The sequence below is a fragment of the Halichoeres trimaculatus genome, unplaced genomic scaffold, assembly GCF_033239565.1.
Source record: "Halichoeres trimaculatus isolate MK-OKI-2021-1 unplaced genomic scaffold, fHalTri1.1 fHalTri1_scaffold_3, whole genome shotgun sequence".
In the NCBI taxonomy this organism is placed as follows: domain Eukaryota; kingdom Metazoa; phylum Chordata; class Actinopteri; order Labriformes; family Labridae; genus Halichoeres; species Halichoeres trimaculatus.
This window is the reverse complement of record NW_027437181.1, coordinates 40,889,299-40,913,841: the sequence shown is the minus strand read 5'-3', so window position 1 is coordinate 40,913,841 and position 24,543 is coordinate 40,889,299. Positions and strand designations below refer to the sequence as shown.

At 42.6% G+C, this 24,543-nt stretch overlaps 1 protein-coding gene across 1 annotated transcript; it reads left to right on the top strand.

Moving 5' to 3' along the window:
• The first annotated feature begins 1,966 nt into the window (after positions 1-1,966).
• LOC141787386 (ATP-binding cassette sub-family C member 12-like) lies at positions 1,967-24,386 on the top strand. Its single transcript, XM_074665677.1, has 30 exons — positions 1,967-2,020; positions 2,166-2,314; positions 2,513-2,659; positions 2,779-2,926; positions 3,098-3,334; positions 5,088-5,261; positions 6,614-6,761; positions 7,193-7,341; positions 7,460-7,567; positions 7,751-7,966; positions 8,071-8,142; positions 8,264-8,388; positions 9,937-10,009; positions 10,221-10,424; positions 12,755-12,907; positions 13,096-13,192; positions 13,336-13,422; positions 14,744-14,830; positions 15,252-15,355; positions 15,937-16,107; positions 17,234-17,460; positions 18,701-18,838; positions 18,983-19,172; positions 19,250-19,339; positions 19,561-19,750; positions 19,842-20,001; positions 20,101-20,179; positions 21,810-21,923; positions 22,279-22,443; positions 24,266-24,386. Exons 1-30 carry the CDS (start codon positions 1,967-1,969, stop codon positions 24,356-24,358), a joined length of 4,149 nt encoding a protein of 1,382 aa, XP_074521778.1. The 3' UTR covers positions 24,359-24,386.
• The last annotated feature ends 157 nt before the right edge of the window (positions 24,387-24,543 follow it).

Genomic DNA, 24,543 nt, shown 5'->3' with positions numbered 1-24,543 from the left:
AGCATGTGGTCAGTTAACTGGTCAGAGTAAAATGACTCTGCTGTCCCAGACACAGTTGAACTGTGAGGAGAAAAACTGTGGGAAAATACCATGTTGGAAAAAGAAGAGATGAGCCTGTTTGTGAAAACTTAACAAATTTAAAATTCATTTTACGCCAAACTCATATTTTAATACAAAGTCTAAATTTTCTGTTTGTTTCAACCTAAACCTTGGAATAATTGAAAAGACATTGAGTTTCCCTGGGTCAACTTCAGTCCACAGGTCGTCCTTTTGTTGTTCTTGAGGGCATTTTCTTACACACACACACACACACACACGCACACGCACACGCACACGCACACGCACACGCACACACACACACACACACACACACACACACACACACACACACACACACACACACACACACACACACACACACAATCATTGTTTATTATGTACGAGTGTGGTTTGATGTACAGGGTTTAATGTATACTGTTTTAAGGGCCATGAAGCCAAGGGCCACTTCCTTCCTGTTGGTTGTTGACAGCGTCCACACACAGTGAATGGACAGTGTGTGTAACTCTATAGGAGTTAACTTTAAGCTGATTTCACTGATCATTTGAGTCCAAGCTCTCAGGGTTATTTTGACTCTGGACATCAGAGTTCAGTTTACATTAAATTAGAGTTCAAATCCAAACACCCAGAGTGATATGAAACACTGGTTTATAGGTGGGGTTAAAGTCTGCCGATTCACAGATAGAGCTCTCCAAGAAGACAGGTGGAGCCTGATGCAGTGCTGCAGAACCGTCTGGGTCTGACTCAGGGTCCAATACAAAAGGACGTATCCTACACTCTGCCATTTTATAAGTGCTATCAATGCCTTATGGTGTAGTTTTGGCAAACAGCAAACTCGCTCAGTCTGCCCCATCCAATGTGGCGATTTTGTAAATACTGCCATGCTGCAAAAACCGCCCCCTGGCTCTACCCCCTCCACCCCTCTGATAGAACTGACCAATCAGAGCACAAAGGGCTGTGACATTGCGAGGTTACTGGAGGTCATTCTGGAAACGGAGCTTTTAAGTGAGATCTTCAGAATGGCCTAAAATGGGGATATTGAGAACACTATTGTGGGGCAATGAAGGAACTAAATGACTTGTACTGAGGGCAGAAATGCTTTACAGGCATCCTAGTCTGGCATTAGAAAGGTGAAACAAGCATGATATGTCCTCTTTAAGGCTGATTTATCTGACTTAGACATGATTATTTTATCTTAAACTTTCTTTCCAACACTGTTTCACAGACCTGTCAGGTTTATTTATTTAGTAAAATGTATAACTGCTTCAAAAAAGTTTATGAAACAACACTTTTCTCCTGTGAGATGACGCTCAGAGCCTCAGTGTGTCGCTGAGGTTTTAAAGCTGTCTGTAGTGAATATTTAACTGTGCCAAGAACAACATGTCCAAAATAAAACACTGAGTATTTTATCATGCACGCTACATTAGCCAAAGTTTGGTTCTTGTTATCCAGGTTATCGTTAACATGTTCAGACAGAGGGGTCATCTGATGAGGCGTCAGCTGCGTGTCAGACCTGAGTGAGGGATTGGTTTTATTCCCAGGAAACTGCAGACTGAAGCTTTCACACCTGGATATCTCAGATCAGGTAAGACAGGTCTCACACTTGGGGTCATCATTTCAAAAGTCAGTGTTTGTGCCATATGATTTTTTTTGTCAGATTGTTTTAAATCAGATAAGTTCAAAAATCAGCGTTTGGTGGGATGAACCTGATTTTGCAGCAGTCTGTCATGCTTTGCTGACATTTTGCTGCTTCTGACAAAAATGTGTTTTGATCTGTGTGGTTTAAGAGTTTTGTTGTGTCAAACATTCACTTGTGATGTTGTGAGAACGTTGGTGACACACTATCTGGCTACGAACAATGTTTCTACCTGAGACTGACTGGTCTGGCTTCATGTTCATGTAGGACAGAATGAGGAAAGGTTATTCTCTGGAGGAGCTCAGAGGCGCCCAGCAGGTCTTCTCTGTGAGTGCAAAACAAATGTCCCTTTTCATATTTTACCTTCAGAGCCACAGTCACACAGTTTCCACTTGCTGCTCCTCGAACACCCTCTGTTTCACTTCAGGAACTCTGACGGTTTTTGTGTGTCTGCCAAAAAATGATTTTTCAGATTGAGGATGGTTTCTACTGGGGCAGAGGGTCTCTCTCCAGTCCTGAACACTTTGACTTGGACAACATCAGAGCAGCTCATCGTCCCCGGTTCAGAAAATATCACCAGAGCCTTCAGACCCTCAAACCCTTCCGCTGCTCCTCTCCAAAGTCAGTGTGACTGACTGACTCAGAAACCGTCCTTTTACATTAAAAAAAAAAAAAAAACGTTAAAAAATTTTCAGACTGTCTCTGAAAAACACAAAACATACTGTGAGCTTACATATTTACAGATCTCCGTCTGAAGACGGTTGACACTCTGTCTGCATACCATCCTGCCAGTTTGTTGTTCCATGTTTTTATCTACAGCCCCCACCCTCTGGACAATGCCGGTTTCCTGTCCTTTGCGACCTTTTCCTGGATGACCCCCATGATGTGGGCCATCTTTAGGAACAGGCTGGTCCTGAGCTCACTGAGCCTGTCGTCTCTGGACTCAGCCATCACCAGCGGAGAGAGGTCTGACAGTCTTCTTTGACCTTGTTTGACCTGTGATCTGTGTAGAGCTTTGCTTTACACGTTGGTAATGAGCTGAACACTGAGCAGTGCTGACATGCAGTCTCTCTCTTGTGGTCCAGGCTGCACAGACTCTGGGAGGAAGAAGTGGAGAAGGCGGGTCTGGAGAGGGCCTCTTTGGTTGGAGTGATTCTTCGCTTTCAGAGAACCAGGCTGATCATCTCCGTCCTCGTCGGTGTCCTCGCCACGGTGGCTGCGTTTCTTGGCCCGGTAAAAATATCTGACTGTTGGAATGAACAGACTGCTTTGTCTAGATCTAGTTTCCTTCACAGCCTGTTGCTGTTAATTCACTTTATTTAGGAACCTGAAACCAACACATGCAGCCCAGTGCCTGTGTGACTTTAATGACTTGAAGAGTAACACCCCTCTCTGTCCTCTCAGGCCGTCCTGGTCCATGAGATCCTGAAATATGCTGATACCCCAGAGCAGTCTTCAGTGTACCAGGGTGTTGGTCTGGCCTTCAGTCTGTTCTTCTCTGAGTTCTCCAAAGCTTTCCTCATGTCGCTGCAGTGGGCCATAAACCTGCGTACAGCCGTCAGACTGAAGGGGGCCTTCTCTTCAGTGGCCTACCAGAAAGTCATCTCTTTGCGGGCGCACAGCGGCGTCTCAATGGGAGAGGTAAACTGAGAGTTAAGCCCTGTTTCCACCAGGTGGTTCAGTTTGGTTTGTCTTGGTACAGCACACATTTTGTAGCATTCTCACTGACTAATCCCAGGATAGATCCCCAAATAACCCTGACGAGCCGCCCCACTTTTTGAAACCCTGCTGCCAGACTAAACTGATCTGACCCCAGATGATGGAGATTCGACACTTCAGATCATTGATTGGTCAAAAGGCTCGTCTGTGTGACAGTGTTGTATTTCTCCTGGCAGCTCACAGCCTCTGAAAGAAAGCTGGTTTGCTTTTTAACAAAGAGCTACATGAAAATCACAAAGAAGACGAATAGCTAGATGTCTTCTATCATTGCTCTTTGTTTATCCATGAGGTGTTTTCCTTCTTTCTTTTGATTTATTCATAGGGTACACTGTTGTGCTGCTTTGAGGCACAGTTGGTTGTGGAAACACAAACAATTTATTGCTTTACCGATCCAACCCGTACCAAACTGAACCGATCCATACCACACTGCTTGGTGGAAACAGGGCGGCCTGCTGCCTTGAGCGGCTGATCCATGTCGCTGCAGGTAGAGGTACACACGCGTGGTCATAGTCTGTACATAGAGTGGACAGCTTGGCTCCACCATTTATCATTGTACAACTTTGAAGCCAAAATTCCCCGTCACAGGCGCTGCTATTGAAGCAGTTTGCAGCCAGAGTCTGTTCAGTAGGCTATGAGGGACTCAGAGAGAATCAGAGTGGAGCTGGGTGATAAAAATTATAATTATTGTTTTTGTTTTTTTTCTCGAGTCTAATCACTTCTTGACTCTACCTTGTAACACATTTTATAATCCCTGATAAAAATACACAGGAATGACAGCTGTCAATCATCATTAAACGTGACATAAAGCCTGGTTTTAAACCTCCTATAAATAATGAAAATTAAACTATTTAGAAAAAAAGAGAGCCTGAATACAAGACAGCCAAATGATATCTTCAAATCACCACAACCATGGGACGTGAGAAACCTTTCAACCAGGTGTGTTGATTTTTTAAGTTTGACCACAGCCCTACTTGGAATGACTGGGGAGATGGATTTTTTGAGCTCTATTGCAGCCAGCCACCAGGGGGTGACCTCACTTTGAGCTAAGCACCATGACGTCCATTTTTTTAAAGTCTATGTGTGTGATATGTGTTATAATAGTGATAACGCAGCACAGTACAAATGTTGTAATCTCATGCTGGGATGAGTGGTTAGACAGACTTTGTGGTAAAGTGACGCGGTCTGCAGCAGTTTACAGCCGAGCTGTGACGGGATCTCCTGTGGATAGCACAGATATGATGCTGCCTCATACAGCAGGCTGCGAGTCACACCGAGGACCCCTGCAACAAGGACCATAGCCTCTGTAGGCGACATACATCTGGCTAAGCTAGCATCAAACTTTTCCAGTATTCATGAAATCTACATGAAAAAAAACCTAATACTAATAAGTATCCCAAAGCATGATGGGTGTTAAAGGTTTGCCCATCATGCCTTTAACCTTGCTTTGTTGTTTAACTTCAGATCTGATTTTCCTCAGATCTTATTCGTTTTCTGTCTATTATTGTTTAAAAAATGTTTCCAGGCTCAACAAAATGGATCTTGTATGAATCTTTTCTCAGAGTTTGGAGCAGGGCTTTCATTACTCCAGGTTTCCCCAGACTCTGACCCGAGGTTGAAGCAACCTTCACCAGAAATATCTTCTTGACAAATGTGTCCCTCGCTGTCTCCCGTCCAGATGATAAATGTTTTGACCAGCGATGGCGACAGGATGTTCACAGCGGTGATGTTCGGGAGCTATGTGCTCTCCTATCCCGTGCTCTTCTTTGTGTGTATCGTCTACGCCTGCTTCGTCCTGGGCTACACTGCTCTGACCGGGGCCTGTGTCTACATCATCTTCATCCCCCTACAGGTCTGTGACTCCTCCTCCTCACTGTGCTGTACCTTCAAACAGAGACACAGTCGTTGTTTCAGAGTTCATTAGAGGCTCATTACAGTCAGGGGCGTGATGGGGTGTTATTTTTAACAAAGTTACGTGTCTTCTTAGTGACTTCAGATAACTTAAAGACATAATCTACCCAACAAACATTGTCTTACAGAATTTCCCAGACTACAGTTGCACTTTGTTTCATAGTTTGGCTGGTCCTGTGACTTAAAGTCAGGTATGAACGGAAGCGTATTGCATTCACTCGAAGAAAAAAACAACAACTCAGGTTTTTCAGAATAATTTATTCTTCAATTTGTTTTTTGTGGTAATTAATTTTGTTTTTCTAAATAAAATTTTTTTGTTGGTTTGTATTTTGTTATAATTATTATATTGGTTTGTTTTTTTTGTTAAGATTATTTCTGTTTTTATGATAATTTTTTGTGGTGATTAATTTTGTTTTTCTGATTAACATTTTTTTTACTGTTTTTTTTGTTACAATTTATTTCTGTTTTTATGAGTTTTTTTTTTTTTTCTGTTTTCAGAGGTTCTCGCAGGATTTCTAAGTATCTCGTAATTCAGGAAAAAATTGCTCCAAACAGGAAAAAAGTAATCTGAAAACAGAAAAAAATACTCATAAAAACAGAAATAATAATAACAAAAAGCAAACCATTAAAAAAATATATCAATCAGAAAAACAAAATTAATTACCACAAAAAATTACTCATAAAAACAGAAATAATCATAACAAAAAACAAGGCAATATTATAATTATAACAAAAAACAAACCAATAAAATATATTATTAGAAAAACAAAATTAATTACCACAAAAAAACAAACAAACAAACAAACAAAATAAAAACGAAGAATAAATTACTCTGAAAAACCTGAGTTGTTTTTTTTCTTCAAGTGAATGCAATACGCTTCTGTGGGTATGAGTTGAAATATCAAATATATTAAATGTTTAATTCATACTGACTGACACAAACCAAGCAGAACTTAAGAGTCTACAGCTGTGAGGTTACTCTTACTGTACTGAAGAAAACAAAGAAAGCTAATGGCTGCTAAATAAATGTGACTGATGTGTTTTCTTGCATCATCATTATTCATTTTTAGACAGATGTGACCCCAGAGCGACTCCTATTCTGAAAATTACAGGACTTTCTGTGACATGTTTGTTTGTGAGGCACATTGTTATTTATGTCTTTGAAAAAAAAAAAGCTTATTGAAATGTTTGGGTTTTTTTTAACCATCTTTCATGATGTTTTAAAAACTTCTTGTGCTTTACTGTGCTTCTCTTTAACATTAGTTGTAAAAACTATTCTTCTTCTTCTTCCAGTTTTTCTTAGCCAAGCTTATCAACATGTTCAGATGGAGATGTGTGCAGATAACAGACAGCCGCGTTCGCACCATGAACGAGATCCTCAGCAACATCAAGCTGATCAAGATGTACGCCTGGGAGGATTCCTTCCAGGAGAAGATCGCAGGTAACAAGAAGACATGCAGCTCCTGCTGCACTCCTGTCCTTTTCTGAAATCCACTGACTTTCTAATCAGGACATTTCCTGGACTTTGCGCAGGCCTTTTTATTTCTATAAGTTTATTTTCTGTCCGCACATACACTGGCTCAGGTTTGAGACTGTAACTTGTATCAAAGTGTGTTTATTGTGCTGTCCTTAGATCACATAAAAAATGATTATTTCACTAATGAAAGATCTGACTGGGATCATTCTGGGCTCTTTCACACTTACTACGAAGCTCTCTGTAAAACTTTTTTCAGGCCATAAACTCCTCCACAAACTCTGCGTTTAATTGCTTTCCACATCAGTTATAAAGTTTACTGAGCAAAGAGTTTATCAGATATGCAGCTGAATCAGTCGAGGTGCTCTTTGAATCATGTGACCCTGGTCATGTGACAGGTCTGAGGAGAAAAGAGAGGAAACAGCTACAGAGGGTCAGTTTGGTCCAGAATATGAACACCAGCATGTCCGGCATCATCCCCACCATCGCCACCGTTCTCACCTTCATCATTCACACCGTGTTGAACTCTGGTCTCAACACTTCTGACGTGAGTGTGGCAGCAGGGCAGCACATCGTGTCTGCAGATTATTGGATCGAGCAGAGGGCTCTACTCACTACAATTAACGTTTTCATGTACGTTAACCTTAATGCTGTGGTGTTTACAGGCCTTTACCACCATCGCAATCTTCAACGCCATGAGATTCTGCCTGGCCCTGATGCCCATGTCAGTGAAAGCCATGGCTGAGGCTGCGGTGTCGCTGACGCGGCTGAGGGTGAGCTCTTGAGATCAGGGTGGATGATGGGAGATAATTGATGACCTGTGCCTCATCGCAGAGATGAAACGATCCTGTCGCTCCTGTCTTTGAGTAGCTATGAATGTGTGATACAGGACTTTCAATCCTTGATTATATATCTGCTCAGATGCATCCTGGTTAACTCATCTCGTCTCGTCCTAGAAAATCCTGCTGATCCAGAATCCAGAGCCCTACATGGAGCAGATGATGAACAGCGACACGGCCATAGAGGTGAAAAAAGCAACTCTATCCTGGACTAAACTGGGCGGTCAGACAGACTCGTCACCTGGTTCAGCTAATGGAGGGAACGGACACGAGAGTAAAAAGACTGAATCAAACCAGCCAACCCTGAGGAACATCTCCTTCACTCTGCCCAAGGTGATCTGAGCCGCTGTCACTCTGTGACCTGATGGATGGATGGAGACGCTGTGGAAAAGACACTAAAACCCTCTCTGTGTTTTTCTGTTTTCCTGTATCTGAAGGGTCACCTGCTGGGAGTCTGTGGGAATGTTGGGAGTGGAAAGACATCGTTGATTTCCAGTATTTTGGAGCTGGTGTGTCTCACCTTTGCCCTTCAAGACTCTGACTCAGACTTCTCCTCTCTGTTATCTTTGAACCAGATGCTGTGTGTCGAATGTCTTTTCTCTTTGTCGTCCTCCTTTTATCACGTCACAGATGCACCTCCTCAGCGGCTCCCTCTCAGCTGATGGGACTTTTGCCTACGTTTCCCAGCAGGCTTGGATATTTCATGGTACTGTTAGAGAAAACATCCTGATGGGGGAACCTTTCAACAAGACCAGGTCATTTACTGCTCGTGTCATTTGACTTCCATCAGGTCTAAATATCTGCAGATGACGTGACCTCTGGATGGAGCTAAACAATGGAGTTTTTATCTGATTTCATGTTCATTTGGGCTCAGATGAACTCTCTGAACAGCTATGAAAATGAAATCTAAGAGTTTATGTCTTATTTTTAGTAATAATTCACCTAAAAGACAAAATTGACCACACCATGGCGGCTGACAAAATTTAAGAGAAGAAAGATCTGTGTTTTTCTCTGCTAAAAATGATTTCTGTGATTAATTTTGTAGTGATGGTGGACACTGGAGCCTAACTGTCAGACAGAAAAAGGACAGAAGAGCAGAAGAAAGATGAACAGGAGAGAGCCCTAGCCCTAAAGGCTAATTAGCCTTTGGCTCAGGCTGTATCACTCTATAACACATTAGCTAAACTGTTTGTGCTATTGTTGACTCCAACCCACAGTCAGCAGTTATTCTGCAGTGGTCTGTTCCAACTTGAGAGTCTATCAATAAAATGAAGAGTGAGGTTACGTTAGCTCTGATTGGTGAGGTTGGAGTTGGTAGATGAGCTCTGGTAGGACATGACCAAGATTCACTAACGTTACACATTACAGACATGTCTCAGAGTGTGAGGAACAGCTAACCAAATGGCAACCTCTGGTCTAAAAACACGAGGCGACATGGAATTGCTACAATCTGCTGTTCCTCACCAAGCCAAAAAAAAGCTGTTTTCACAGCAGAAATATACATATTTACTGCTCGGTTCAAAAAACATCTCCTGTCTGGATCACTAATTTCACCATCAGCTCACAGTGTGTGTGTGTGTGTGTGTGTGTGTGTGTGTGTGTGTGTGTGTGTGTGTGTGTGTGTGTGTGTGTGTGTGTGTGTGTGTGTGTGTGTGTGTTTGTGTGTGTGTGTGTGTGTGTGTGTGTGTGTAGGGAAGGTATTTAACTCTGCAGTTTGTAAAATATTAAGGTCATGAGTTCTCCTAATCAGAGACACAGCCCTGCTCATGTGACTGACAGGTGCCCTGTAACTGTTAGTGCGGAGACTCAAAACCCGCCCCACTTTCAATATGGCCACTACAGCAGATTTGCTTCAAAAATCCACTTCAGAAACAGACGCAAGGGAAACTGTGTCCATTTATTAAACATTTTATGTACTAAACAGATAGTCTGCTCACCTTCTGAAACTACAAACTGAGTTTACAAAGTTGATAGTTCAAATAATAGCTCTATTCATCACCTCATTGCTTTGCATCCTGGGAAAAGTTGTCTGGAACATAGAAAATTAGTGTCAAAAAGAAGATCTGTTCTTGGTTCATTTGCTTCTAAACCAAAAGACGTCTTGATAAGAGTCACATCCTCACAGCAGTGGGTGCAAGTGCTCGTGGGAAATAAAGTCTCCCATAAAAACACTAGCTAATCCGGAAAGTCCTCACAGCCCCTTAAGGTTACTGTTACAGTGAGTTGTATGACATCACAGAATTGAAGATCAGAAGAGTTAAAGGTGCTCTTTACCATCCAGAGCATGTGCTCTGTCTCCACAGGTATGACAGGACCTTGGAAGTCTGCAGCCTCAGAGCGGACCTGAACATCCTCCCGTATGGTGATCAAACCGAGGTAGATACTGTGAAATCTAAAGTTTGGACAGATTGACACATGACATTGTACTCTTTTATTCTGCATCTTTCAAAACTAGTGATAGTCATTTTTCCTGGCTGTACAATGTCCACTTATCTGTAAATCTAACTGAATTTCTCTCTGGTGGAGTTTTACTGCAGTGACATCGTGTCTTATTTTGAGCAGCAGTTGAATTTCTCTTTGTCTGCAGATTGGGGAGCGAGGCTTGAATCTCTCTGGAGGGCAAAAGCAGAGGATCAGCCTGGCCAGAGCCGTCTACTCCAATAGAGACATCTTCCTCCTGGACGACCCGCTGTCCGCTGTGGACGCGCATGTGGGGAAACACATTTTTGAGGAGTGCATAAAGAAGGAGCTCAAAGGGAAATCCATCATACTGAGCACACACCAGCTTCAGGTGAGACAGAAATAAAACACAGCTCATTGTTGATTCAGTGATCAGACTGACACAGAGAGAGACCATACATGAACAGAGAATGAAAATCATCCTGTTGTAGATTTATAGATTAAACCCCAGGAGGCCTGCTTGTATTGAAATGTTATGAAGTCTTGTTTTTATCACTTAAGGCGGTTGGCAAAGGTCAAATCTTTTATGTCCAGGCAGCACTTTGAAACAGTGATCCATGCTTTTATCTCATCACGTTTGGATTATTGCAACGGACTTTATGTTGGAGTGAGTCAGTCCCTGCTCTCCCGTCTGCAGCTGGTCCAGAACGCCGCTGCACGACTTTTAACCGGTACAAGAAAAAGAGAGCACATCAGCTCAGTACTGGCTTCACTCCACTGGCTGCCTGTGACTTTTAGAGTTGATTTTAAAATTCTTATGTTTGTTTTTAAATGTTTAAATGGCCTTGCCCCGCCTTACCTCTCTGAGCTTCTTCAGCCCTACTCGCCCTCTCAGTCCCTCAGGTCGGCCGACCAGCTGCTCCTGCAGGTACCGAGGTCCAGGAAGAAGCTCAGAGGGGACAGGGCCTTCTCTAATGTTGCTCCCCGATTGTGGAACTGTCTTCCCCTGCACATTAGAGAGGCCCCTTCACTGTCCACTTTTAAAACACGTCTTAAAACCCATTTTTATTCTTTGGCTTTTAACTCCAGCGAGACTTAGTTTCTTTGCCTGGTCTTATTCTCTTTTATCTTCTTTTATTCCCCTTTACTTGCTTTTTATTTGCTTTTATTGTTTTTACAATGTTTTTCTTTTATTTGTCTGTTTTTACCTATCTGTTTTTATCATTTCATTTGATCTACCTGTACAGCACTTTGTCTACAGCTGTGGTTGTTTTTAAAAGTGCTCTATAAATAAAGCTGGTATGGTATGGTATGGTATTGCTGCCATGTGAATGCAGATAATGTCTGACCAACACTGACCGTAGCCCTAACCCTGCTGTTTAGAGTCAGCTGAAGTTACGGGTAGTTAAATGAAAGGTTGCCTGTTTGATAACCAGCTGGGATTACAGCTGGAAATGAGCCATAAAGGCTAAAGCTTCCTCTCTGACTGTGCAGTAAATTAAACCATGAAACAATAAATAAATAAACTAAACTAGGGCTGCACGATTATCGCAATCGCAATCGCAATCGCAATCGCAATCGCAATGTCAGCACATGCAATTCAGATTTTTCTCCATGATTACCAAGCAAGTCTGTAGACTCATCATGACACAGCTTTTTTCATTAAATTGAAAGCACAATCGCAATCGCAATATTGTCCACCTAATCGCAAATCACACCTTTTCCCCAAATCGTGCAGCACTAAACTAAACCAAACATTTTTAACGCTTGAGCAAAGTGTGAGCCACCACCTAACAAGATATGTGCATTCAGACATATTCAAAGTAATCACCCAGCCATTTCATAATTTGTTTATTTTTATTTATAATGCTGTAATCCTGGCTGTGAAGAGCTGTAGTACAGCCATTCGCCACTAGATGGAGCCACAATACCATAATATTTAGGTGATTGATGGCATCTCATGGTTTGTCTGTAGTATTATTTAGAGTATGGAGATAAAGTTATGTTTAGGTAAATAATCACTCGACCAGCAACGACTTGAGGATCTTAACTTGGAGGGAGGACTGAAGCTCTGCTAACTTTAATTTGGCTCTGTTTACCCAAAGACTCTGTTTTCCTGTATTAACTCATAAAACAACAATAATAATATATATATACTTTTTTGTTGAAATAAAGAGTAAATAGTTGCATTTACAAAATCTCTCACTGATATGGGCAGTGGAAGAAGTTTTGTTTACACATGTTGGACCAGGGACCCCAAAGCTTTCAGCCTGCAACCCCTCAAAACAGTGAAGCCAGAAACTGGCAACCCTCTGCTATGAGAATACACTAATTGGTCAATACAGAAACAGACAAAAGATTCTTAATTTTTTCTGACCAGAAAAAAATTGTTCTTCCTACTCTTTGTTCACTTATTGTAGTAATTCATAATCACTCCAAACTGTCGTTCTCCTGGTTGAACCACCTCAGGGGTCTTTGGGAACAAAGCATTGTGGAAGACGGATCAACCATTTTCTGTTTGAATCGTTTTCTATTAAATTTAACCTCTCGTTTTGTTTTTACTTTATAATGATGGATGAAATAGCCAATTAGAAACCGTTTCTAGATTTTAAGCTCTTCCCAGCAGCCTATGGGCTCAGGACCAGCACTCTGGGGATCACTGTTTTTGGCTGGTTGTAACTGGTTTCATTAACTTGGTTGCCCTCACTTTCTCCTCTGCAGTATCTGGAGTTTTGTGATGACATCTTGGTTCTAGAGGACGGCGAGGTGCTGGAGTCAGGTGACCACCAGGCCCTGATGAAAGTCAACGGACGCTACGCTCAACTCATCAGCAACTACCAGCAGCTCCCGGACTGTGGTCCGGAGCTGTCAGAGGTAAAAACAGATCCTCACAGAGCATCACTTCAGATCCATCATTTCTGGGTGGATTAAAAAAAAGATCATTTCACCTGATTCTGGAGCAGTCTAACTGTAGTCCTCTCTATGACGACAGGTTAATAATCATTTACTGTAAGATTTGGGGTTACTTACCATCCCTCCGATCTTGTGCCTGGTATTTACAGACCCAGAGGGAAGAAAGTGCAACTGCACCTCAGAGTGCTGCCATGGAAGAGGAGGTGGAGATAGGAGATGGAAACGACAGCGGGATCGTGAACCTTGGTAAGGTTTGTTGGCATTATGCTCCAAGGATAACATGTGACTGTTGAAGACGACCTGTTAAAGTGTACTGTCACTTTAACAGAGGAGGGAATATGGATTTCTTATGAAGTCATTTAAAGTCTGATCTCCTGTGTTTCCTTTAGGGTTTGACATGTCAGAGGAAAATGATGATGGAGCAACAACTGACCATAAATGTGAGTTTATAAACACTGAACTTAGCTGCGTGAAATGCTTGATTTTGATTGGTCAAAACTGGAGAACAACAATAAACAATCCTCAGCAGGGACAAACAGATCCAACAGGTCATATCAAATCAATCCATGTAAAGAACATTTTCCCCTGCCTGTTACACTGTGGTTGAAAACTGTTCATCATTTCTGACATCATTTCTGTTCTTTATTGACCTCCATGTGATGAGGAGGAGGAGAGACCTGACAACTGAAAACAAAACTTCCACTGAGTTCACTGAAGTCAGCGTGAAGCCAACTAACCTTTGGGGTTCTTAAAGAAATGTCAGCTGCAGACGTGTTGTACTCTTTCTTTGGTAACATAAAGTCAGAAACAATAATAAACTGTCTGGGGAAACAAAGCCAACAGAAAGTCTGAAGAAAAGTATGATGGGAGTTTCCTACTCTCTCATGTTTCTCTGTTGTCTCTTTGAGCTCCAGCTTCCTAAAAATCCAGTTTGCCCTGTAACCTTTCTGTTACCACGATAGATTCATCACACACACAGCTTTCAGCTCAGACAAGTACAATCCAGTGAGAGATGGTTTGAGCTTGTTTTGTATTTTATTATACAAAATAAAATCTAAAACTACACAAACAAAAGAACAATGAGTCGCTGTACAGGTTACTTTAAACCTATCAAATATTTCTCAGCCTGTATTCCCTCAGTATTCTCTCAGTATTCCCTCAGTATTTCCTCAGTATTCCCTCAGTATTCTCTCAGTATTCCCACAGTATTCCCTCAGTATTCTCTCAGTATTCCCTCAGTATTTCCTCAGTATTCTCTCAGTATTCCCCCATAATGCCCTCAGTGTGCTTTATCTCGTCAGTAAGCACGGTGAGCTGTCTCCTGTGCCAGGCACTCTGACTTTAAGACTATAAAGCCCTCACCAGTTGGGTGAGAAAGAAAGAAGAAAAAATAGCACAGAAAATTATCAAACTCTGTCAATGAAAATAAAATAGTGCATGGCTCCCACAGAAAACCCTGTCTAAATATTCCACAGACATGAAAATGAACAAAGGAAAACAAGTCAGATAGATAGAAGGTGTTGGACCAGCAGCGTATTGTACGTCACCTTCAGCAGCTCCTCCTGAACTGACCAAAACTGACCAAACTAAACCCAGGAGAAGAGGAAAAAACTGACAACTAGACCATCAAGAACTAGTCTCTGGGTCAAACTGACACAGCAAACTAAAATGTTCAGCGGAGGAACAAAAGAACACCCGGTGTTCACGTGCCACATGTAATGGATTGTTTGTGATTTAGACTTTTATCAGTTTTTAGTAGTTTCATAAGAAAGGACTTCGTTTGTCTTCACGCTGCAGCTGGTGGTCAGCTGGTGGTTCAGGAATCCGCCACTGAGGGCGCTGTTTCCTGGAGAGTCTACCAGCTATACTGCAAGGCAGCAGGAGGTCTGACACACACAGACACACACACACACACACACACACACACACACACACACACACACACAGACACACACACAGACACACACAAACACACACACACACACAGACACACACACACACAGACACACACACACAGACACACACACACACACACACACACACACACACACACACACACACACACACACACACACACACACACACACAGACACACACACAGACACACACAAACACACACACACACACACAGACACACACACACACAGACACACACACACAGACACACAGACACACACACACACACACACACACACACACACACACACACACACACACACACACACACACACACACACACACACACACACACACACACACACACACACACACAGATGTATAACTGCGAGTGTGACTTGTGCTGTAGGCTACATCCTCACCTCCCTCATCTTCCTCGTCATCGTCCTCATGATTGGCTCCACGGCCTTCAGTAACTGGTGGCTCAGCTTCTGGCTGGGGAACATGAACGCGGTGAGAACACAATTTATTAAACCCTGAAATCTAAATGTTTGTCTTAGCAACTGAGCTCTTCCCTCAGGGTCACGGTAAAGATTGTGTTAAGATCCTCTTTACCCAAACCCCACAGCAACAAAACGTATCTTCCACCTTTTACAGAGAAATGAATAAACATGAAATCAGTTCATTACTCATCAAACTCTCCTCAGAGAGGAAATGATGAAGAGTTAGTCAGAGTGGACCCTCAACTCAACTCAACTCAAACTTTATTTATAGAGCACATTTAAAACAACTGAAGTTGACCAAAGTGCTGTACAAACACAAACAACACATATGGCTTAAAATATCTAAAACATAAGCAAAAGTCTGTATTCATTAAAATACAATAAAACACATAGAAAAAACAAACAAACTAAGATGTACACTCAACTTAGATTAAAAGCCAGGGAGAAGAGGTGAGTCTTTAAAAATGATCTAAGAACCTGAACTGAGCTGGCGGAGCGGATATGCTCAGGCAGACCCTGGCTGCTGATTCAGAGAAGTGTCATCACCCACCTGAGCACCCTCTAACAGATATTCTTTTTTCACTCCTTAAGACTTCAAGTCTTCAAGGCGACACCTCTCAAAGTGCACACCTGCGCTTTTACCAAACCATCTACGGCGCCGTGGCTGTTGTCATGGTGTTGCTTGCTGTCATCAAATGCTTCTCTTACACTTGGATCACGCTGAAGGCGAGCTGCAAACTTCACGACACCATGTTTCATAAGGTAAGATGATTGAGCTCCAGGAATCAACATGGCATCAAAGATTCAAAGATTAACACTCTAACTACAAACTCTTGGTTTGATCAGAGAGGTCAAAGGTCACCTGTCATAACAGTCTGAATGAAAACACACGGTCATGCTGGAGACCCCAGTGGGAAACTTTTCCCCCTCTGTCTGCTCTGAATCAGGGTCCAATTTACAAAGTAGTGTTTTTTTTTCTGAAGTTACAGACATTACTCTTTCAACAACTGATCTGTGACGTCATTCCAGAAAAAATAAAATCTTGAAGTCTGTTTGGAGAGGCATGGACATTAAGGGTGTATTCAGACCTGAACTGTTTGGTCCACTTTAAACGGACCAGGGTTTGTTTCCCATGCTGGTCTCCGGACTTTTCATGCAGGTGTGAATAGACACAAACGAACCCTGGTGCGGACCAAACAACCAGACCGAGACCCACTTTTTGAGGTGATCTCGGTCCGCTTCCAAACGAACTCTGGTGCAGTTCGTGGTTCTCCGGTGCAGGTCTGAATACAAACCAAGGTCCATCCAAACTAACTACAAGATACATGCGCCTTTTGGGCCTATAAAGCCACCGTAGCCTAACCGTCTTTGGTTCATACCTGATCCTCCGTCTTCTGTTTAGCCACGCTGTTGCTGGCATGTTGTGGTTCAGAACACACAGAGCATAGCGTCTCCTTGCTGCACGCATTCGTCTTTGCTGTTCCAAATTGTAAACAGTGTTGTTAAGCTGCTTTGAAGGAGCTGCTCTTGAAACTGAAAATGATTTAGCAGCTCTAATAAGAGCACAAACACACATGTTTACCTCCATTTCCAGGTCTGTACTCTGTGTGCCGCCCTTTGTCAGTGCTGTCCAATGAGAGCACTGATCGTCACACACGTGGATGTGTTTACAGAATATAGTCCTCTTGCAAAAAGTACAATCTGAATACGAACTGCACCAAACGAAAAAAACATAAAGTCCGCTTTTGGTCCAGACCAAACAAGTGGACCAAAGGACTTTTCTGGTCTGAATACAGCCTAAATCTTTGTGTTTCAATAACTGGTGTCTTCAGATAAAGTGCCTGTCACAATAGGCTGTGTGTTTTTTTTGGATGTGCTCCTTCCTCAGATCGTCTTCAGTCCCATGAGCTTCTTTGACGTAACTCCGACCGGACGCATCCTGAACCGTTTCTCCAGAGATCAGGAGGAGGTGGACGCTGTGCTCCCCTTCCACATCGACCCTTTCCTGCAGTTCTGCCTGATGGTCACTTTCACCATGATCGTCATCTCTGCAGTTTTCCCCGCCATGCTGGTTGCTGTGGTTATTATGGGAGCTTTGTTCACCATCATCTTATTGTAAGTGAATACCAGAGAGTTTGAAAGGCCATCAGACAGATTCAGGGGGGAAAAATAAGAGTCCAGCGATATGGACTCTCTGTGAACGCTACTGAGTTTGACCAGTTCAGTGAATTATAAAAAAATGTTTCTAGTTTTATGTTTAATGTAGAGCAGTCTTGGTGTTGCAAATAAATAAAACCTGCTGTGATCTTCATGAATGAAAATTACAAAAGAAACAGTGAAAACACGAAAATACTCATTGTCAAAAACACACAAACCCTGGCAACAAGTGCAAAAGGAAATATGCTGCATATCCACCGATCTAAAAGAAAAACTCCAGGTCTGATGGTGGGTTAAAGGAAATGTAGTTAAATCATCACAAATGTTTGAAAGGAAGTAATTCACCAAGAACAGCAGGAATTCTGGGAGAATGAGTCTGAAGGACCACAGTATGGAGAAGTCATGACCACAAACCAAACCCCTCCCCTCACACGTGATGAGTTTGTGTTTGGCTAACCACCTTCTAACCAGACATTATCCACACAAACACCTCAGACCACTTGGGGAATGGATTTTGTTAATGCATAGAATTGAAACACTTATCAGAAAGCTAACTCAACAAATCACGAGAACACTAAATCCCCTGCTAGAGCATTGCCTTTGTCTAACATAGATACAACTGAAAAATGGGTCTACACTCATATCCATGCATTGACTGGCATTGATCAATCTGAAGGTGGGTGGTTTCAAGTCCCACACAAGGCTGAGTCTGTGCAGTAAAGTAATTCTGTCTGTGGAGGGCAGTTATTACACCATATGAGTGTCCAGACAGGACCAAATCAAACTTTGAGCGTGTGAGAAAGGTGTTTTTAGACAGCTGTTGTTCTCAGGTTTTACCGCCAAACCACTGTTACACCCCTAACAATATTATCAAACACATCTTACCTATGTTTGAAACACTCAAACTTTTAATGACAAAAGACATTTGTGTATGTGAGATCATAACCAGTGTGCTCATCTGGAGGTACAAATAATCAACGTTACTCTGGTCTGTCTGTGCGTAATACTGTGCACAGGTGATGCTCCTCTTGGCCAGACTTCATGTGACATAATGAGTAAAATAAATCTAACTGGGATCAGTGGGTTTACCAGTCTGTTACCTTATAAAAATAAGAAAAATGTTTAAAAAACTGTAAAGTGACGCCTGGCCACCTTTTGGTTCAGAGTTTCACTTTGGCACGGTGTTGTGGTTCCTCAGCGTGTTCCAGAGGAGCATCTGTCAGATGAAAAAGATGGAGAACATCAGCCGCTCTCCCTGCATCTCCCTCACCACCTCCACCCTGCAGGGCCTGAGCTCCATCCACGCCTACGACGACAGAGACCGACACATCAAGCAGTGAGATAACGTCATTCTTCAACAGATGATGCTTTGTGTTTGTTTGATCAGGCTGTGTGAGAGTGGACAGAGCCTCTCAGCTCCATGCAGCTGACGAACCGCGTCCTTCCTGTAGACCTGGGCTCACTCTGGGTCTTTCCGTAGGTTCAAGTCCCTGAATGATACATACTCCAACCACTCCTCGCTCTATCACTGTGGGACGCGCTGGCTCACCTTCTGGCTGGACTTCATGGCTTCCACCATGACTCTGTTAGTCTCTCTGTTCGTGGTGCTCAGCGGTGATGATGTCATCAGTCCAGCTCTGAAGGGCTTGGCCATGACGTACACTATACAGGTACGTTTGGACAGCAGTGGACACGCTGCAAGCTGCTGTTACAGAGGGACTGACAGACGAGGTTTTGTCTCCTTCAGCTGACAGGAATGCTTCAGTACGTGGTGAGGCAGCTGACGGAGGTGAAGGCGAGGTTCAACTCAGTGGAGCGGCTGCAGGAGTACACCAAGGTCAGATTCTGACTGCAGAGCCTTTCTAAAAATGTTTGTTAAGTTCACATGTTTCCTTGATCAAACTGCAAATACATCTTTCCGCTCTGGTGTGAAACGTAAAAGAAAAAACTTGAGAAAACTTTTTCTTCAGCTGCTTTTTATCTTAAGATGTCTTGAAGATCTCTGTCCTCTAAGTGATGGTCCAGACCCCGCCTTGACAGGAGTGTTATTCTGTACAGGACTGTACCTCAGAGGCCCCCAGACACATGGCAGAGGCTCAGATCCCAGAAGGCTGGCCAAAGAGCGGAGCCATCACCTTCCAGGGCTATAAGATGAGGTACAGAGAGAAGACACCCATCGTCCTGAATAAGCTGGATTTCTCCATCAGGGCCGGAGAGAAGCTGGGCATTGTGGGAAGGACAGGCTCTGGTAGGACCTGACCGGAGGAGTTTTTTAGTGAGCACAGATGGAGTAAACCTTTGTTATAATGCTCTGATGCAGAGTCGGCTTGTGTGTGTAGGAAAGTCCTCGCTGGGCGTGGCTCTGTTCAGGCTGGTGGAGCCGGCAGGAGGAACCATCCTGATCGACGGAGTGGACATCATGAGCATCGGTCTGCAGGATCTGCGCAGCAGACTGTCCATCATCCCCCAGGATCCTGTGCTGTTCATGGGCAGCGTCAGGTACCTGCAGCGTCTCTGAGTGATGCTCTCTGTTTGAACACACGGTCACTAAGGTAAGGCAGTCACCTGATCAACGTCACAGACAACGTTTGTTTACAGGTACAACCTGGACCCCTTCAGTCACTACACAGACCAGGAGATCTGGGCGGTGCTGGAGAAGACCTACATGAAGGACACGGTATGTGAGCAAGAGGGCGGAGCATGGCTCATTAACTGTGTGTGTGTGTGTGTGTGTGTGTGTGTGTGTGTGTGTGTGTGTGTGTGTGTGTGTGTGTGTGTGTGTGTGTGTGTGTGTGTGGGTGTGTGTGTGCACGTGTGTGTGTGTGTGTGTGTGTGTGTGTGTGTGTGTGTGTGTGGGTGTGTGTTGTGGGCTTACAACTTTTCTAGGTACTTTTCTGAATGATGTTTCTAGAGATGCAAGCGGGGCAAAAACAATCCCTCGATCCCTTGATGGTTGGTGGCACTTTAATGGTGATAGTGTACCCGTCAGGTAACTTAACATGAAACCTGTCTCCTGTTAACTCATTTTCAAGCCTCAGCATCGGCTCGCTTCATTGTTATCACTCATATTATTATTTCTTGTGGTAAAAATGGAAACAGAGGCGTGTGTTTTTACAGTGACCCTGAAGTGCAAAAACAAAATGACAAAACTAATGACACACAAATGTAATTGGAAAGTGTAACCAGAAAAAAATAAGACAAAAAAAAAAAAAAAATCAAACATAATAAAAATAAAAATGAAAAATAAAAAAAAAATACAAAAAAATAAAATAGGTTAGTGCTGGTTTTTGGTTTTTCTTTTTCTTTTTTTTGGTTGAGTTGTATGTTTTTTTTTTTTTCTCAATATTTTTATTAGGAGGCAATACAGAACAGAAGAAAAAATACAGAGACAAATGGTAGAGCACAAGATGGAATGAATAGATTGAGCAACACCTGATATCAGTAACAGAAATACAAACAGATACAGAAGTAAAAATATATAAATATCATACAATAGTGTGCTACAGCAGATACAGTTTGCCTCCTGGGTTGTTTTTTTAATTTAGTGCAAATCAAAACAAATGATAATGATAAAAAGAGAGAAGAGACAGAAAGGAGAAAAAAGAGTAAAAAAATGAATACAAAATAATGGAGATAAAGGAGGAAAGAAAAAGAAAAGAGGAGAGAAAGAAAAAAAAAACTAATTGAGTTGTGTTTTTTGAAGAATTTTTTTAGTGTTGTTTTCTTTGACACATTTATCCTTCCTTCCTTATTTTTTTCTGATTCATTGTGGTTGCACTTCCTGATTTTCTATGTTTTGTCATTTATTCTTGTGTTTTGCCCTTCAGGGCCACCGTAGTGTTTCCATCATTAACTGATGTAACTGTAAACCTCTCTGTTGGTGTTTCTTCTCTCTCGGTCAGTCCTGTGACTCTGAACGAAGCTCACACTGTGTTGTGGTTTGTGTTTGCTGAATGTCTCCTTTAATGAAGATGGCCCTTTACGACAGTATCTCCTTGTGTTTTAAAGTCCCTCAGTGATTCCTGCACAGTGTTTCCTCCTCTTATCTTCTTCTCCCTGTTGGTTAATAATCAGTCTTCAACCATTAACCCGAGGGTTTGTGCCCCAAACAGACTGGGAGTAAAATTAAAAATATCTTGTGGTTTACTTGTGGTATTGGAAACTAATGATTCTCCCACAGTCTCAACAGGAAGAGGTAAAGTCACAGGTTTTATGAAAATAAAGATTATTCTGTGATTTCTCATTGCTGACACTGTGAAAAGAGGGAAATGGATGAAGTCTTAGTGAGTGTTGTTTTGTCACCTCAGATCTGCAGACTGGAGGGGAAACTACAGGCACAGGTGCGAGAGAACGGGGAGAACTTTTCTGTGGGAGAGAGACAACTTTTATGCATGGCTAGAGCACTTCTACGCAGCTCCAAGGTGTGCACGTGTGCTAACGTCTTCTGACTTGTATGTACTTTGACACGCTCCGTTTGTCCTGCAGCTGAACAGAAACTGGGTGAGGACAAACATGGCCAGGGCTGAGAGGCCGGGCCAGTTAGTTGGTCAACTGAGGATGAATACATGTAAAGAGAGGTGGTTGGAAGAAGCAGGAGATCAAAAGATAAATCATAAGGCTAAAAACAAGAAACCAGGATGAACAGGTAGATCATCAGAGGACTCTGTCTGGTATCTGTGGTTCCAGGGATCAGGTTTTTTGTGCTCACCCTCTTTGCAGAGTAAACCAGTTTCCTGACATCCCCGTCCATCCTAACGGTCCCTCTGCTGCCCACAGATCATTCTCCTGGACGAAGCCACGGCCTCCATCGATGCAGAGACGGACGCTCTGATACAGAACACCATCAGAGAAGCCTTCCAGGACTGCACTGTGCTCACCATCGCCCATCGCATCAACACTGTGATGGATGCAGATCGTATCCTGGTCATGGACAAAGGGGAGGTAACAACAAAGGAGCACAAACACACAAAGATTAAGCTCGGACAGTGATGGATAGTATGATAAATCTACTTAAGGACATTATTTGAGAGTTTTTCCTTTAGTTTTTTAGTGTGTGTGTGTGTGTGTGTGTGTGTGTGTGTGTGTGTGTGTGTGTGTGTGTGTGTGTGTGTAAATACAGTGCCAGATCACAGCAGAAAATAACCAAAGGTAACCTCTCCTAGAGATCAGGTCGATATCTTGTCTTTTATTGCAACAGACCAAATATCTTTTTGCTGTTTATCGTATTTACTTGAGAGAAGTTGGCAGCAACTTTCCGCCGTTCTGATCCGCAACCGCAGGACTTAGATTTATTTATGAACGCCAGCACATGACTTGAGCAATGTTCTGCAATGTGCACGACACAACAGCAGGTGGCACTGTTGATGCTTTTTGACCAAAGATCTACATCATGGATATGGCAAGAAGCCCAGGAAAGAGGGCAGCAGCCAACAGGTGAGTTTGGGACCATGGTTGGTGAAGTTTTTGATTTTACTGGCATGTCCTCCGTTGATATATGTATTGGCATTGCCAGAACTAACCTATCAAGCCAACTTAACCTTATTCGTGTTTTCTCACTAAATACGTCTTGTTGGCCGCTTCAGTCGCCTCGTGTGTTCATGAAATGTCTCAAACTGGATCGCTCACTCAGTGACATTCATAGACTGTAAAGCTCAATATGATAAACATGGAAGCAGCGGCGGAAAGTTACTGCCAAAAGTCATGTGACGGCGAGAAGATCGTGCCAAAAGTCACGTGATGTGGTAGAATCATGTCAAAACTGTTTCTCCGACTTGCAGAACTATTTCACTGCAGAATTGTTTCTCCTACTTGCAGAATTGTTTCTCCTACTTGCAGAATTGTTTCTCCTACTTGCAGAATTGTTTCTCCTACTTGCAGAATTGTTTCTCCTACTTGCAGAATTGTTTCTCCTACTTGCAGAATTGTTTCTCCTACTTGCAGAATTGTTTCTCCTACTTGCAGATTTTTTTTGAACTCGAGAAGAAAAAATAAAATCTTGAACAATATTTTTTTTTGTACTTGAAAGATTTTATTTTTGCGCCTCAAGGATATTTTAATTTAAGTGAAAATACATTTTTCTGTATTGGTGAAGCAAGATGTATTTGTTGGAGAGACATTTTTTTTTCATTAATAAAACTAAATACATTAGTTGTGAATTATGTTTTGCTTTTGCAAATCACACTGAGTTTGTTTGTGAATCACTGGCTGCAAATAAAACACAGTTTTTGTGTTTGTGAGGTTTTGGCAGTAATCTAACTCCGTACACAAACATGTGCTTACATGCACAGAGATGGACACACTTCATATAGCGGACAGAAAGTCAGGAAAAGTAATGTTGCAACCACCACAAGCAACAGAAAAAACCTGCCTTTTCAAACCACTCCCAAGGCCGTCTCTGTGGAGATGGCAGCACCAGCCCCTGGTGGCTTTAATGAGACCCCACTTTTCAGCCACTTTGGCTCCTCTCTGCCTGTCTCTAATGAGTAATGCTATGCTAGGATAGTTTTTGTGTGTACTTTAGTTTCATTTTATTGTAATTACCTTAATTGGAGTGACATCCCCAACCTCAGTGTAAGATTAATTTAAATCGACTGAATTCAGTTGCTCTTATAATCTATAATCTATAATCTATAATCTAGTTCATGTGGAGCCCTTGGTGTGGAGTATCTGTGCTATGACTTCAGTAATGAAGCTGTATACATCGTCCATCTCTGGCTTTGGGGGATCTTAACCCTGAACTAACAGTGGACTCTGTGTCCTGCAGGTGGCAGAGTTGGACCGTCCTGATGTACTGAAGCAAAGACCAGACTCTCTTTTCTCTTCACTCCTGAAGGCTGCAAACACTGTGAACACCTGAGACAGCACAGCAGCACCAACCAGGAGGAACACTTCTTGATTTGGTGGCAGTGTGTAAAGGCTTTAGTTTTAATTATCTGGTCCGTCCGATGGGGGTGCAGTTCTGTTGTTAAAAAACATAGTTGAGCCTCTTGATATCATGGAGTTGTAAATATGAAAACATAACCTGTGATGGTTCTTCTGACA

Excerpts from the sequence above, each read along its gene's own strand:
- LOC141787386 (XM_074665677.1), top strand. The coding sequence starts at position 1,967 with ATGAGGAAAGGTTATTCTCTGGAGGAGCTCAGAGGCGCCCAGCAGGTC. Across the intron at positions 13,423-14,743 it reads TGAACTTAGCTGCGTGAAAT|CTGGTGGTCAGCTGGTGGTT; the intron begins GCTTGATTTTGA and ends TTCACGCTGCAG. Across the intron at positions 19,173-19,249 it reads CCATGACGTACACTATACAG|CTGACAGGAATGCTTCAGTA; the intron begins GTACGTTTGGAC and ends TGTCTCCTTCAG.